This window comes from Puma concolor, chromosome C1 (genome assembly GCF_028749965.1).
Source record: "Puma concolor isolate L17-30 chromosome C1, mPumCon1.1.hap2, whole genome shotgun sequence".
NCBI lineage: Eukaryota > Metazoa > Chordata > Mammalia > Carnivora > Felidae > Puma > Puma concolor.
In genome coordinates, this window is record NC_141674.1 from 101,011,783 (window position 1) to 101,026,836 (window position 15,054).

Here is a 15,054-nt window from a genome sequence, read left to right on the forward strand (position 1 = left end):
AGGCGCCCCAAGGGACATCTTTACATTAAATATTCCTTTCCTGTATAATAAGCTATGTCTTTTCATTTATTTAAATCTTATTCTATGTCAGTCAGTAGAGGTATAGGCTTCTTTTACATAGATTCTGAACATTTAAGGTCACTTAAAAATGCTTAACCTTTTAAATATTTATTGGTACTTTGGGGGACATAAATTCTACAGGAAAACATAGAAAATGACTTTATGTCTTCTGGGCACCAAAAGATTTCTTTTTTTTTTTTTTTAATTTTTTTTTTTTAACATTTATTCATTTTTTGAGAGACAAGAGAGAGAGCACAAGCAGGGGAGGGGCAGAGAGAGGGGGAGACACAGAATCTGAAGCAGGCTCCAGGCTCTGAGCTGTCAGCACAGAGCCCTATGCGAGGCTTGAACTCATGAAACGCGAGATCATGACCTGAGCGGAAGTCGGACGCTTAACCGACTGAGCCACCCAAGTGCCCCAAAAGATTTCTAACATAATAAAAAGCCTGGAAGTTGTACAGCTTTGATTAAATACAAAATTTAATGAAATGTTAGAGACATCACATTAAAATCAAGAATAAGAAAGTATTTCACATTTTTCTGGAGGTTTTAACAAGGGTAACCAAATAGGAAAAAGGAATAATATGAAGATACGGATTGGAGACAAAATTATAGTTAATAGCAGATCATATGATTGCTTTCCTACAAGAAAAAGAAGATAATCAATTGAAAACCCATTGGAATAATAAAGAGTTGAATACATTGGTCAGTTAAAAAATTAAAACGTCTTTTGAACACTAAGGATATGAGGTTGGAAACTGTGAAGAAAGCTCATGCCTTAGTAAAGAACTAAACTAGCCACAGAGTAAAGACAATATAGATTTGTCCTAGCAGAGCCTGGAAACAATCCTTGAAAGAGCTAAGCTGTCCACAAGTTATTTAACTGTCAAGAGAAAATTGAAAATGCTTTAAAGGAAGGTAATAAAATTCATACATTCAGGAGAATGTAACCTATAATCAGGAGGAAAACAATTGTCAGTAGAAACATGCACAAATAACAGGTGATGCAGATTGCAGTAAAGGACTTTAAAATAGTTATTATAAGTATGCTCAGGGATTTAAAGGGAAATATGAACCAGATGAGAAGAGAGATTTTATAAAGGACTGAATGGAACTTGTAGTGCTGAGAAATAGTATGAAATAAACAATTCGCTTGACCGGCTCAGCAGCAAATTTGACACCACGTCAGACAAAATCCATGAACTTGAAGACATGGAGGTAGAAACCACCGAAACGGAAGCACAGAAAGAAAAATGAAAGGAACGTAGCCAGTGTAGCTGGTGACCTGCAGGACAATATCCAGATGTTTAGCATACACAGAATGGAGTAGTTGGGGGTGGGGAGGGAGCAGGAAGAGGGCAGAAAAACTATTCGAAGAAGAAATGGCCCCAAATTTTCCACATTCGATGAACTACTATAAACCCATTGGTCCCAGAAACTTGATGAAACCCAAATAAGGTAAAGAAGCCTTAATGAATGGGTGAAAATCAATGAAAAAAAAAATCTTTTTTTTTTTTTTTTTTTTTTTTTTTTTTTAACACCAGAGGAAAAATGACATTACGCACAAGGAACAAGGTTAGAAGTACTGCTTGCTTCTTGTCTGAGGCAGTACAAGCCAGAAGACAATGGAATGCATCTTGAAAGTGCTGAAAGAGAACAGTCAGTCTAGAATTCTGTGATCACTGACAATAGTTTTCAAAACCATAAGAGACTCTTAAATACAGAGAATAAACAGGGTTGGTGGGGGTGGGGGAGAGGGCAAAGTGGGTGATGGGCATTGAGGAGGGTACTTGTTGGGATGAGCACTGGGTGTTGTATGGAAACCAGTTTGACAAGAAATTATATTTAAAAAAAACCTGAAGGTGAAATCAAGACATTTGAAGACAGACAAAAGCTTAAAGAATTTTTTGCCAACAGGACTCTGTTACCAGAAATGTTAAAGGAACTTTTAATGACATTAGGTGGAAAGGCAGAGCTACATAAAGCAATGGAAGAACAGCTAAAAGAGTAAATACATAAATAAAAAATATAAAAAGCCTGCTTTTTTTTGTCTTAACAGTTTTCTTTAAAAGATAATTGGCTATTTAAAGCAAGCATAATAACGTCACACTGAAGGTCTGTAATATACGTGGAAGAGAAGTGTGTGATGACACTAGCACAGAGGATGACACGAGGGTATTGTCGTGTTGTTACATTATGTGGGAAGGGCTGTGAGATTTGCAAGTATACTGTGATCGGTTATTGGTACCTATGGTAATCTGTAAAGCAGTCATACACACAAAAAATAAGCCAGTGAAGAAACGGAATTGCTAAAGAACACTCAGTCCAGATGAAGGCAGGAAAGAGGACTAAAGACCTGATCGTAAAAAATAGACATCAAAAAAGCAAAATATTAAGTCTGTGTTGCTGGAATATAAAATGGTATAGCCAGTTTGCAAAACAGTTTTATACAGTTAAAACAGAATTATTATATGACCCAGAAAGTGTACTCCTAAGATAAATACATGACCAAGAGAAACGAAAGCATATGTTTGTACAGAGGTGGTTCATAACCACCTTATTCCTAATAGCCCCAAACTGTAAACAACGCCAGGGTTTATCTAACAGGTGCATAACTAAATAGTTGTGGTATTAAAACAATGGAGCACCACCTTGTAATAAAAAGAATTGAACTACTGGAGATGGCAATATAGATGAATCTCAGAGATGTGGTGCATGAAAGAGTCAAATGCCCAAGAATGTATACTGTGTGATTATGTTCACATAAAATTCTGGAACATACAGAACTAATGAATAATGTGAGAAAGTAGATGAATGGTTTGTTTGAGACTGGGTGGAGGGAAAGTGTGATTTGACTGCAAAGGTGTATGAGGACAGGATTGGAGAGATTGGCTTGATTCTTACCCCAGTGTATTCATTTGCCAAAACTCTTGAAACTCTGTGTCTAAATTGATGCATTTCTGTATTAAGTCATACCTCAGTGTGTTTCTTTGAAAAGAAAAATAAATAGACCAGAGTTGACTGAGGGGCTATGAAAAAAAAAGCCACAAAAAATATCACTGATCTGTAATTGAAGACATTCTTAAATTTGAAAAAGTACTAGACACAAAACGTTTGGAAAACATAGAAAATTAAAAACAGAAATAAATGACCAATCAATATACAAAGTGAAGTTAAATCCTAATGTAGTAATTCAAATTATGCTTGTGTAGGTACGAAATTTTCTGAAAGACTAGATGAGAAAGAACAAAGGTTAGCTTTGGAGCTGGGAAGTAATGGAAGAAGTACAGGACTTAGAGGGAGACTTTTTACTTTGTGCTGTGTTCCATATCTTTTTTTTCTTTAAGTTTTTATTTAAATTGCAGTTAGTTAACATGCAGTGTAATACTACTTTCAGGTGTGCATCATGGTGAGTCAGCACTTCCGTACCATCACCTGATACTCATCAAGACAAGTGCACTCCTTAATCCCCATCACCTCTTCAGCCCATCCCCACATCCCTTCCCCTCTGGGAACCATCTGTTCTCTGTAGTTAAAAGTCTGTTTCATATCTTTTGAATTTTAAATCATTGACTCTGTGACCTTTCCTTTCTCCCCCATTGAGTGAAATGTAACAAAAATAAGATTTCACATTAAAATAAAAATTAAGGAAACCATTGCATTTATTTTTTGCCAAATAGGGAAGACTTTATTTATTTTTTTTAATGTCACCTCTTGTGGATAAGGATGTGGGAAGGTCATTCTTACATCACAGCTTTCCTTGTACCTAGCATCCTTGAAGAAGCGTCTATCAGTATCTATCAGAATCCCTTAAAACCTATTCCTTTTGACCCAGCAATTCCACCTCTGGCAGTTTACTATAAGGAAGTAATTGGAGGCACGGACTGGAGACATATATGAAATGGTATTTATCATAGCATATTTCATGAAAACAGAGACATAAGTACATATTGAATGTCCAAGAGGAACGTGATTGGGTAAGCAGATTTTGGTAGTACATAAGAAAGTAATGTGCACCCGCTTAAATGGTGTCATGGGGAAAATATTTACGTTACACTAAATTTAAAAAACATGTTATGCCGTTCATATAATGAGGGTAACCAGTAAGCGTTTTATTTATAAGCGTACAGTTAAGGGTACAATTACACTCAAGAGTGAATGGAGGAGCAATTAAATTATTTACTTAATTTCTTACATTTAAAGACTGACAAATTAGTTTTATTTTATTGGGTGACCTTTCAAATAGTTCTGTTCAAAAATGATTTCCCAAAATGAAACCATTTCTAAACACACACAGACCTATATCCTTGTATATTTATCCAAATTTGAAATTATTGGCACCTTCAGTTGACTCTTTTGTATGCTTTTATTTGAGAAGATATTCTCTCTACAGTTGCTCAGAGGAAGTTCTGCTCAAAAGTAGAATATTCTCACTTCTCCATTTTTTTGCAATTTAAAATGTGTAAATATTTTAGCCTGGCTATTTTCACAGATGTGATTCTTTTCACTCAGAGTATTTTCTACATAAAACTTTTTTTTTTTTTAATTCAAGCATAATGAACATACCTTGTTATATTAGTTTCAGGTATATGTTATAGTGATTCAGCAGTTCTAAACATTTCTCAGTGTTCATCAGCCAGTCTGCCCACCCACCTCTCCTCTGGCAACCACTAGTTTGTGCTCTGTATTTAAGAGTTTTTGTTTTTTGTATCTTTTCCTTTGTTCATTTGTTTTGTTACTTAAATTCCATATACGAGTGAATTCATATGGTATTTGTCTTTCTCTGACTTACTTCACTTAGCATTATGCTCTCTAGATGCAACCATGTTGTTGCAAATCGCAAGATTTAATTTTTTATAGTTGAGTAATATTTCATTGTATCTATATCTATATATATACCATATCTTTTTAATCCAGTGGAAAAATTGGGTTGCTTCTCTATCTTGGCTTTTGTAAATAATGCTGCAGTAAACGTATGGGTGCATATATCTTTTTGAATTAGCATTTTCATATTCTTTGGGTAAATACCCAGTAGTGGAATTACTAGATCATATGGAAATTCTATTTTTAACTTTTGAGGAACCTCCATAGTGTTTCCACAGTGGCTGCGTCAGCTTGCATTCCCATCAGTGGTGTCGGAGGGTTCCTGTTTCTTCACATCCTCGCCAATACCTCTTCTTTCTTGTGTCGTTGATTTTAGCCATTCTGACAGGTGTGATGATGAGTGATGTTGAGCATCTTTTCATGTATCTGTTGGCTCTTGTTCTGTTTTCTTTGGAAAATTGTCCATTCAAATCCACTGTCCATTTTTTAATTGGATTATTTGGGGGTTTTTTGGTGTAAAATTTCTATTTTTAATTGGCTTTAGTATTTCTTCCAATTTAGCTGATGCAAAATCATAAGTCTTCTCAATTTTTTTCCACTGAGGTATATATAAATATATTTAATTTAAAATAGCTCCATCAAGAGTCTTCCTATAAATCAAGATATACCCATTTAAACATTATACATTGGTTGAATTTACATCATTTAATTTTTTAGTTCCTCCTTTGCTGAGGTAAATTTCAGTGTCAACCTGTTCACGTGCTTTGTTGTTGTTTTTTTAATACGAAATTTATTGTCAAATTGGTTTCCATACAACACCCAGTGCTCATCCCAACAGGTGCCCTCCTCCGTGCCCATCACCCACTTCCCCCTCCCTCCCACCCCCCCATCAACTCTCAGTTTATTCTCATTTTTTTAAGAGTCTCTTATGGTTTGACTTCCTCCCTCTCTAACTTTTTTTTTCCCCTTCCCCTCCCCCATGGTCTTCTGTTAAGTTTCTCAGGATTCACATAAGAGTGAAAACATATGGTATCTGTCTTTCTCTGTGTGACTTATTTGTTTTTAATCATTGCAATACGCTAAAAACTTTATTTCATTCCTTGAATTCATTGATTAAAGATTTTCAATGGACTTTGAACAAAACAAAAACAAAATATAGATCACTTATTATGAAAAACATTTAACACGATGTAGGACACAGGTTGATTTGCCTTGTAAATCAGCAGAAGCTTATCAAACATTTTTAAACTCCAGTTGCTGGTGGTCAGTCCAGAGAGATCGTGGTTTTTGCTTGGTTGTTTGTTTTTGTTTTTTGGTAGTGATTGCATATTTTTTGTTCCGTTTCTCTGATATACATAAGTACATTTTAATATCTACCCCTTTTATTTTTGATTAGTTGAAAATTACAACATTTTGATGAAATGATGATCTGGTTGTTTTTGGCAGCTCATCACCTCACCAGTGTTATACCTTCTTCTTAGGGTTTTTTTTTTTTAATTTTTTTATTTTTCCAAGTTGTTGGAATATAGGTAGATATCAAATTTAACATTTTAGATCATTTCTGTGAGGTGGGGTGTCAAGTATGTGAACAATCTTGTTTAGAATTTAGTGTTTTGAAAAGTGTTTAAGTGCACTCCTTCTAAGTGCATTCAAAGTTGGGACCTTTGGACAGAAAGTTTTTGTAGGTAAGAGGAAGCTGTTAGACTTCCTAGGGACTTTGTGTTTATACTTGACCACATTGTAATCCATTCACCGCACTGATGCCTAGGTAATCTTTCTTAATGGTACGCTTTATTCCTTACATATGATGTTATATTTCTTTTTTTTTTTTTTTTTTAACGTTTATTTATTTTTGGGACAGAGAGAGACAGAGCATGAGGGAGGGAGAGAGAGGGAGACACAGAATCGGAAACAGGCTCCAGGCTCTGAGCCATCAGCCCAGAACCCGACGCGGGGCTCGAACTCACGGACCGCGAGATCATGACCTGAGCTGAAGTTGGACGCTTAACCGACTGAGCCACCCAGGCGCCCCTGATGTTATATTTCTTAAAATCCTTCATGACTTTCCATTACACTCAGAATTTTTTTTTTTTTTTTTAATTTAGCATGGCCTTACCAGAATTCTTGTGTAGTCTGGACTATATCTAGCCGTCGAACCTCATCCTGTATCATTCACTTCCCCTTCCTGAGCTCTAGCCACACCAGCCACCCTCCTTTTCCTCGGGGTCATTGCATTTGTTGTTTCCTCTACTGGAATTTCTCTTCTTCCAGATCTGTTCATCACTGGCTCCTTCTCCTAATGTAGGTTTCAGTGCAAATTGTGTCATTTCAGAAACAGTTTCTCTGAACACTATATATAAAGAACCTTTCCTTTAACTTACCTTCTATCACTAGTACTCAGTATTCTAATTTCTGTATGAAATTATCACTATTTAAAATGGTCTTATTTAATGTAGGAGCAGAAATGTTATATGTCAGGTTCAATACTGTATCTCCCAGAGCATACTAGGCACTTAATATTTGGAAATGAATGACTGTTCTATGTAGTTTACTGTATCCGTATTTCTTCTTTGATTCTCACTTCCAGCTAAAAAAAAAAATTTATGGTATTTTCCTAGCATATTTTCAAAGCCAATATGAAAATAGCACCAAATAATTAAGGAACTTTATCTATTTTAATGTTTTCTCAAGACAGATAAATAATAATGGTATATTGAATTGGCGGCATACAAGTGGATATAAAATAAGAGAAAGATTTGTATTTTTGCTTCCTCCTGAAAGTAGAAAAGACCCTGGAGAATGGTTTAGAGTTCTCATAGAAATAATCCATGAGCTCTGCTACTTGAATAATTAGCCTAGACTTCCTGTTCCAACCGTTACCAGACTAGTCCTCCCATAACAAAACCAATCATAACAGCTAAGCAAAGCAGTTTAATGGCATTGGAGCAACTAACTGAGGGAGGACCTCTAGGAGAAGGTCATATCCATATAAATATTGGCTTTTTTCCTGAGGACATGTTTTAAATCATTGTGCAGGCAGAGAGGCCAAGCCTCAAGGGGTGGTCATTTGGGGCAGAGGAGACTATGCTCAGGTAGAGTTGCCAGAGTGGCTGAGGCATGAGAGACAAAATCTCAAGACAGGAAGGAATTGCAGAGAAATTTCTAAGCTCAGCAATTTATACATTTCCCTCAAATTGTTGGTTGATTCTGCAACTTTATGTGCGTGGGGGCAAGACTCAAGGAAACTTAGAAGGAAATCGTGGTTGGAGGCTAAAGGGCAAAGAAAAAAATGTAACAGCCACATGGTACTGGGGAGAAAGATATTAGTGTTTAAGGCTGCCAAGGTAAAGGGCGCTTGTTAACACCCCAGACTTCCAGCCGCGGTCCCAGAGGGCACTCCCTAGAAATAGAGGTAAAATGGAAATAGACTCCCCTTAAGTCTGCCTGCACTCAACCTGTGTTTCAGAAGGAACTTAACCTTTAGAAAGAATATAATGTTCAAAGTGTCTGTGCTTTTTCATTTATATAGTCTAGCTTCCAGTAAATTATAAGGCAGGCTGAAAAAAGTCAGGAAGATACCCTAAGAATATATAAGCACAAAAAAGATGTACATAAGATTATTCACTGTCAGAGTCTTTATTAATAGCAAAATATTAGAAAAATGATGAAGGACCACCAACAGAGGATTGATTAAATTATGTTTGTGTAATATAGTGGTGTTTTACACATGTATATCAGCATTTGGGGCAGGACAGTTCTTTATTGTATGACACTGACTTAACCATTCTCAGGCACGTTACATCTTTGGCCCTAACACAATAAACGTAAATTGCACCTTCAAGGTTCGATACAACTCAGAATGCTCTCACACATTTTCATATGCCTCTGGGGTGGGGCATTCAAATTGAAAATCATTAATATCATAGAATTTTGTACAGTTGTTTAAAAAAAAAATGAGAAAGTTGTTGATGAACCGATTATGGAAAGACCCCTGCAGTGTATCTTAAAATGCAAGATGCAGAGGAGTATGTATACTTTGCTATATTTTGTGTAATAGAGGAGGAAATAATAGATATTTGGATTGCTTATATATGCATAGTAATACATAAGAAACTAATGCAAGTGATTATCTGTGGGGCCTGATAGGGTGAAGAGACGTGAGAGTTCAGGGATGAAATCTATTTATTTACTGTATACTTTCCTGTATTGTTTTGATTTTTAAAACATGTGGATATAGTACCTATTCAAAAAAAGTTATAAATAATCATCTGTTAGATATAAACAAGCTATTGTGTTCGATATAATAATTTCTAAAAGAATTAAAGTTTATGTACTCATTACAAAAATGTTCTGGTCTTTTTCCAATTCTGTCTCCTTTGACCTTTGCCTTCCCTCAGTGGAGTAGGGCGGAACTGGGGCTGGGCATCTGCAGGTAGCAGCATTCTTGCCGAATTTGGTACACTGCACATGGAGTTTGTCCACCTCAGCTACCTGACAGGGGACCCCGTCTACTACAAGAAGGTCAGTTTTCTCGCCGCCTTCTCTTTGTTTATCATAAAAGAGTTCTTTAAGATTTACCGAACGATCGTTGCTTGGAAAATGTTTGCCTTTCCAGGAAGGTGTATGTCAGTACTCTGGGCCCCCCCCCTTTTTTTTTCTTTTTAAACTATCTAAAGGAATGTCCATTCTCTTTACAATATTTACTGTTATTTGAGAAGTGTAACCACTAGTAGTTTTGTGAAAATTCTGTTGCCATCTCTATTCAGCATAGTGTTGCAGTGTCCCTAGCCCCAGAACAAGAAAAACAAAGTGAACAGAAAGTTAAAGAATTGAATTGAATTGAAAAGGAAGAAGGAAAAAAATAATCATTCACAGATTACATGATTATCCACCTGAAATCTTAAAATAATCTGTATTTAAACTATTAGAAATAAGAGCATATTTACAGTTTTGAATAGAAGATCAATATAGATACGAAAAATCACCAGCATTTCTCTGCACCAACTACAACAGGCAAGAAAGTATCAATGTTAACAAACACATACGTGGTAGGAACTTTACGTGATGGGAACAAGAGTGTAACTTCCTTACAAATAAGCTTAACAAAAGATAAATAAAGTTCAAAACACTTGAATGACATTGAGGAGGACCTAAGTAAATGGAGAAGGATGTTCTGTTCATGTACAGCTAAACAGTATCATAAAAACTTTAGTCTTTTCCAGATTGATCTGTAGCGTTAATTCCGTGCCACTTAGAACTCCAGTGGCTTCTTTTAAAAAAAATGAAACTTGACAAGATTCTTCTAGAATTTATATAGAGGAGAAATGTGGAGTGGGTTTGCATTACCCATATCGACACTCACAGGGAAGTGTTGGTGCATAAAGACAAATAGACTGATGAACAGAATAAATGTTCCTTAAATAGATCCATATATATGTGGAAACATTATGACAGGGGCAGCATTGCAGATTATAACCATTTGAGGAGCATTAAAGGCTTAAATTTAAAAGACAAATCTAGTGAAGTTGAAAATACGTATACCCTGTGACCCAGCAATTCCACTCTTTGATATGTACATTTACATCATACTATACATAGAAGAATCATTTGCATTAGCAATTTATATAATAAAATTCAGTACAGCAGTAGGAAGAATTGAATTATATTTATCAATTAAAAGAATATGATACAACCTTTTTTAAAAAGTTAAAAACAAGCAGAGCTGAATAATATGTTTTGTGTGGGGATTCAGAAGTGATGAACATAAAACTCAGAACTGTGAGTACAGCCAGGACAGAGTCCGTGCTCTGTAAATGTATAAACAGTGCAGCAAAGGTGTTTGTAGTGTTGCATTTCTTATATTGGGATGTGAGTGGAATCTGTATATATTCCTTTCTATGTGTGAGCTGTTTTCATTGGTTGAGAAGAATTTGCAGGTGAAGACAGCAGTGAGGGAAGACACAGAATTTTTCTTTTCCTGATGAAATTAACAAAAATCTTAAAGACCGGCAAACATTTATCCATAGCAATGAAAGGAGGAGAGGCTGCAGTCTCATGTCATAAGTATGTGACAGCCAAGAAGCAGAAAGCTTGTGGCATGGTACTTAACATCTGTTTCCCACCTTGTTCTGAACCCTTACTGGGCAAAGGAAGCACGTCATCAGATTCCTGGCACTCCCCATCAGTCCATCTCACAGAGGACACCAGTGCCGAGGGTGTGGGGTGTTCACTTGTCCACAGCTCCCGAGGGGTCTTGCCTCCATCTTCCCTGAACACTGGGACTCCAGATCTCAAATTGTGTCCAGGAGGGGAGGAATACTCCCCTCTCACCCACCCGACACAGTAGGGATGAATTCAGAGACACTGCAGCTGTAACATATCAAACCAAAGTTCAGGTCAGAGCCGACCCTGTTAAACGTGAGCAAGACGCAGAGGGAAAACGTGGCAAGTATATAAACATACTGCAACAGGGTAGTAACAAAACCGTGGTGGTAAATAGCATGTAAAAGACTGATAAAGAGCCCACTTTCAAATTTCATGAAGTCACTGTAATTTATACTATAATAGCAAGTGAACTCAGTAAAATTATAACTCAAAAGAAATAATGATACAAAAAGATTGCAGAACTGAAGAAACAAATTGAGATCTTAAAACGTTATATTTCTATTATGAATAAATAAATGAAAAACAGCAAAGCAGTGACTTTACATAATTGAAAACCGATTTACTAACGTGGAAAAGCAGGAGACCATCATAGTGGAAACCAAGAAAAAGCATGAAGAGATTAAAAGCTGATAAATGTATAAAATGAAGGTAATCTAGCGTATGGTATTTCTGAAGTAGAGGATCTGACAGATAGGAATCACCTAAAAGTGACAGGAAGGAGAGAGAGAACTGCAAATTCCCTTTTTAACAGAATTAAGAGATACTTGATATTTCACACCACAAAATAGGAGAAAAGGTTGCCGTAATCAAGGGCAGAGAGGTTTGGGAAACAAGAGAGGATATTTGTGGCTGCAGATTTCAAGAATAAAAAACCAGAAGAGCACAGTTCCCTGAAATAAATGGTATATCTAGAGGTGCAGAACCGAAGTCCTCATTAGCAGCATTGAGAACAGGGTCACGGACTGATGGTGGGTGCTTCTTTGGACCCTTCTACAGGCGTGTTGAGAAGCTAGGATAACAGAATTCTCAGGAAACTTCGGTGAGGGAAGAGAATGCATGACACATTTTCTTTTATGAGCAGTGCTACCGCATTGCTAGTCTCGGTTATCTGGGGAAAAGCAAAGGCGTCCGGTCTCTTCCTGGCCTTTTATGTCATCCTTGTGTAAATAGCTGGTTCAAGGAAAATAACAATGAGTAATTCATCAGGAGAGAACAAGGATAGAATTTATACAGAGGTATATTATCAGAAAAAAAGAGGGAAGGAACAGGATATATAAGAGATGCCCCAAAAATACTTCTCAGGAAATGGCAATTAAATCCTGACCGAACATCGCCATGAGAGGGAAGATAATGAAGCCCTCCTCTCTGTGAAACGAGTATATCAACAGAAATAGAGTGCTCAGAGACAGTTAAGATGTGCTGTCAGTAACAAATTGCAAGAAACAGTTACCGCCAAAAATGAAAGCCAAACTGGAAGCAGTACAAAGGAGGTGTTCAAAGACAATGATGGACTTAGAAGACAAAATTGAGACAAGCTAGTAAAGGTGTTGACAGTAAAAAAGAGATGGATAAAATATTCAGAAAGGAAAGGCAGCTGAAAGAGGCAGAGAGGATTCAACGTATGCCTAATTTTCAGAAGACAAAAGAAGGTAATATTTTATTATCCCTAATGGCATCATTTCAAACTGCCTAATCGTGGTTCACGGAATTATTCAGATTGGGATTGTACATAGAGTTGGTCTCAGCCTTGAAAGAACACAGACAACACACCATCCTTGGGCCAGTTCCTAAAACCGCCTAATGACAAAGTCCAGCCAAATGAAAGATGACCGGGACATTGTCCTAACAGGATTTGTGCTGTGCTCAAGCCAGAAAATAATGAAGTATATATAAGGTTCTGTGAAGATGTTTCCCCAAGTCATGCATACTGAGCAGGTTATCCTTCAGAGGCAAAAGGAACATTCTCAAATAAGAATACAAGGAGTAGAATACATTTGTGCACTCTCAAAATCCATCCAGTGTATAGATGAATGCAGATAAAGTCCCTGAGAAAGTTTCTAGCTTCTTAATGTATTTTTGTGATTTCTTTCCTCCGTAGCTTTAGGGAGATCTTTCAGGAATCAAAATTTTGGGGATTTTAGGAATTTTCAGGATTTCTATTATGGGATCGATATTTAGAGTTCAGTAATTTAGTTCACTTTTTCACCTATTCAGGTTAGTTTCATACTTCTTATTATAAATGTCCTTTTATGATTCCATTTCTATGAAATTATTTCTGTTTTTATATTTAGATATGTACATATTAAATGTGTCTGGAATGATGTGTATTACTGATGTTTCTGATGGTTATTTCTGGATAGTAAAATGTTGGCATTTAAATTAGTTTTTTTCTGTGCTCTTCATATTTTCAATTGTTTCTTGAATTTTAAATAATGGTGGTATATCATCTGGTAAAAATAACGAGTCATTTATAAAGTAGAAGCCTTTCCTGACCACTACCACTACCACCACCACCACCACCACCACCACCACCACACACACAGACACACACACACACACACACACGGGAGATGGTGTAGGCTCTGAGTGAGGAAAAACCACAAAGCCTAGTTGACATTTACTTTATTAATTGTATTCTTTATTTTTGTTAAGGTCATGCATATTCGGAAACTACTTCAGAAAATGGATCGTCCAAATGGTCTTTATCCAAATTATTTGAACCCAAGAACAGGTCGCTGGGGTCAGTGTAAGTATTTCTAGTACAGCCGATGCTATATCAAAAGGTTATTTGTCTGGAGACTTGCTTGATGTAGTGAAAAGTCCATCACACGTATGGTTGGAACCCCTCAGCTTCTAACCCTGTGATCTGCTAGTGCCGTTACCTTTGGCAAATTTCTAATCTTTTGTCGCTTCAGTTTTTCTACGTGTAAATGGCAACACTAATAACCTGTGTCACAAAGCAGTATTTTACTCCATTAATGTGTAAGTACTTTGTTAAAAATAGTGCCGCCTTTGCAAAAAAAAAAAAAAGGGGGGTTTCCCCCATTTATAAATCCTAGCTTCATGTAAATAAGAGCATTGCTTTGGATAGGTATTTATTAAAGGAATATGAAGAACAAACAAGGGTCTTAAATGATTAGAAAGGGGGGGGCGCAGTTGCTCTTGGACAAGATTTGTCCAGTCATTTTAACAGAAGATACCAGGTCTTATTATTCAGATTCTGTGCCAAATGCTTGGATGAAACTAGAGATGAGGGATAACTATGTAGAACTTGGTCTGAGTTTAGGGAGCTCCCAGGCCAGCAGGGGAAGCAGACACACTTCAAAGTCGTTGGAGCTGGAATATAATGTGGTAAGTGTTACGGTACAGACATATACCAGTTGTGATGTGAGACTGGCAGAAGTGACTTCCTCGGTGAGGAGAAGGTATTTTGTTTGATGAGAGGGTGATGTTTTAAAGCTTTAGAATTGATCTTCGAAGGAATAGATTTTTTAAAAATAACAAATGTTGCGGCGCCTGGGTGGGTCAGTCGGTTAAGCATCCGACTTCGGCTCAGGTCATGATCTCACGGTTCGTGGGTTCGAGCCCCATGTCGGACTCTGTGCTGACAGCTTAGAGCCTGGAGCCTGCTTTGGATTCTGTGTCTCCCTCTCTCTCTGTTCCTCCCCTGCTCTCACTCTGTCTCTCTCTCAAAAATAAAGGTTTAAAAAAATTTTTTAAATAATGTTTATTTGGAAATGTGGAACTTGCAGAATTGAAATAAAATATGGGTTTACCAATGGTATTCTCTCTTGAAAGATAGAGAACGAAAACAAAGAGTAGAACGTGTTACTTTGCCCCTAGTATGACATAGTTGGGTTATTTTTGAGACTAATGAAATCATAATGAAACAGTAGAAAATGAGGTAAAAATAACAATCTCTTAATTTTATGTATGGAAAATAATGTTTAATCCATCAGTGAGAAATTATGCTGGTGTTTGCTACCAAGAGTAGGAAAACATTTG

The 15,054-nt window shown here is 36.6% G+C and overlaps 1 protein-coding gene across 2 annotated transcripts in view; it reads left to right on the top strand.

The window, feature by feature from the left end:
- Positions 1-15,054, top strand: part of MAN1A2 (mannosidase alpha class 1A member 2) — a 175,520-nt gene that overhangs the window by 94,252 nt on the left and 66,214 nt on the right. For both annotated transcript variants that reach the window (XM_086717938.1, XM_025934471.2), the window contains exons 7-8: positions 9,282-9,405; positions 13,702-13,795. In XM_086717938.1, the coding sequence (XP_086574064.1) occupies positions 9,282-9,405; positions 13,702-13,795 (218 nt within the window). The remainder of the gene's footprint in view (positions 1-9,281; positions 9,406-13,701; positions 13,796-15,054) is intronic.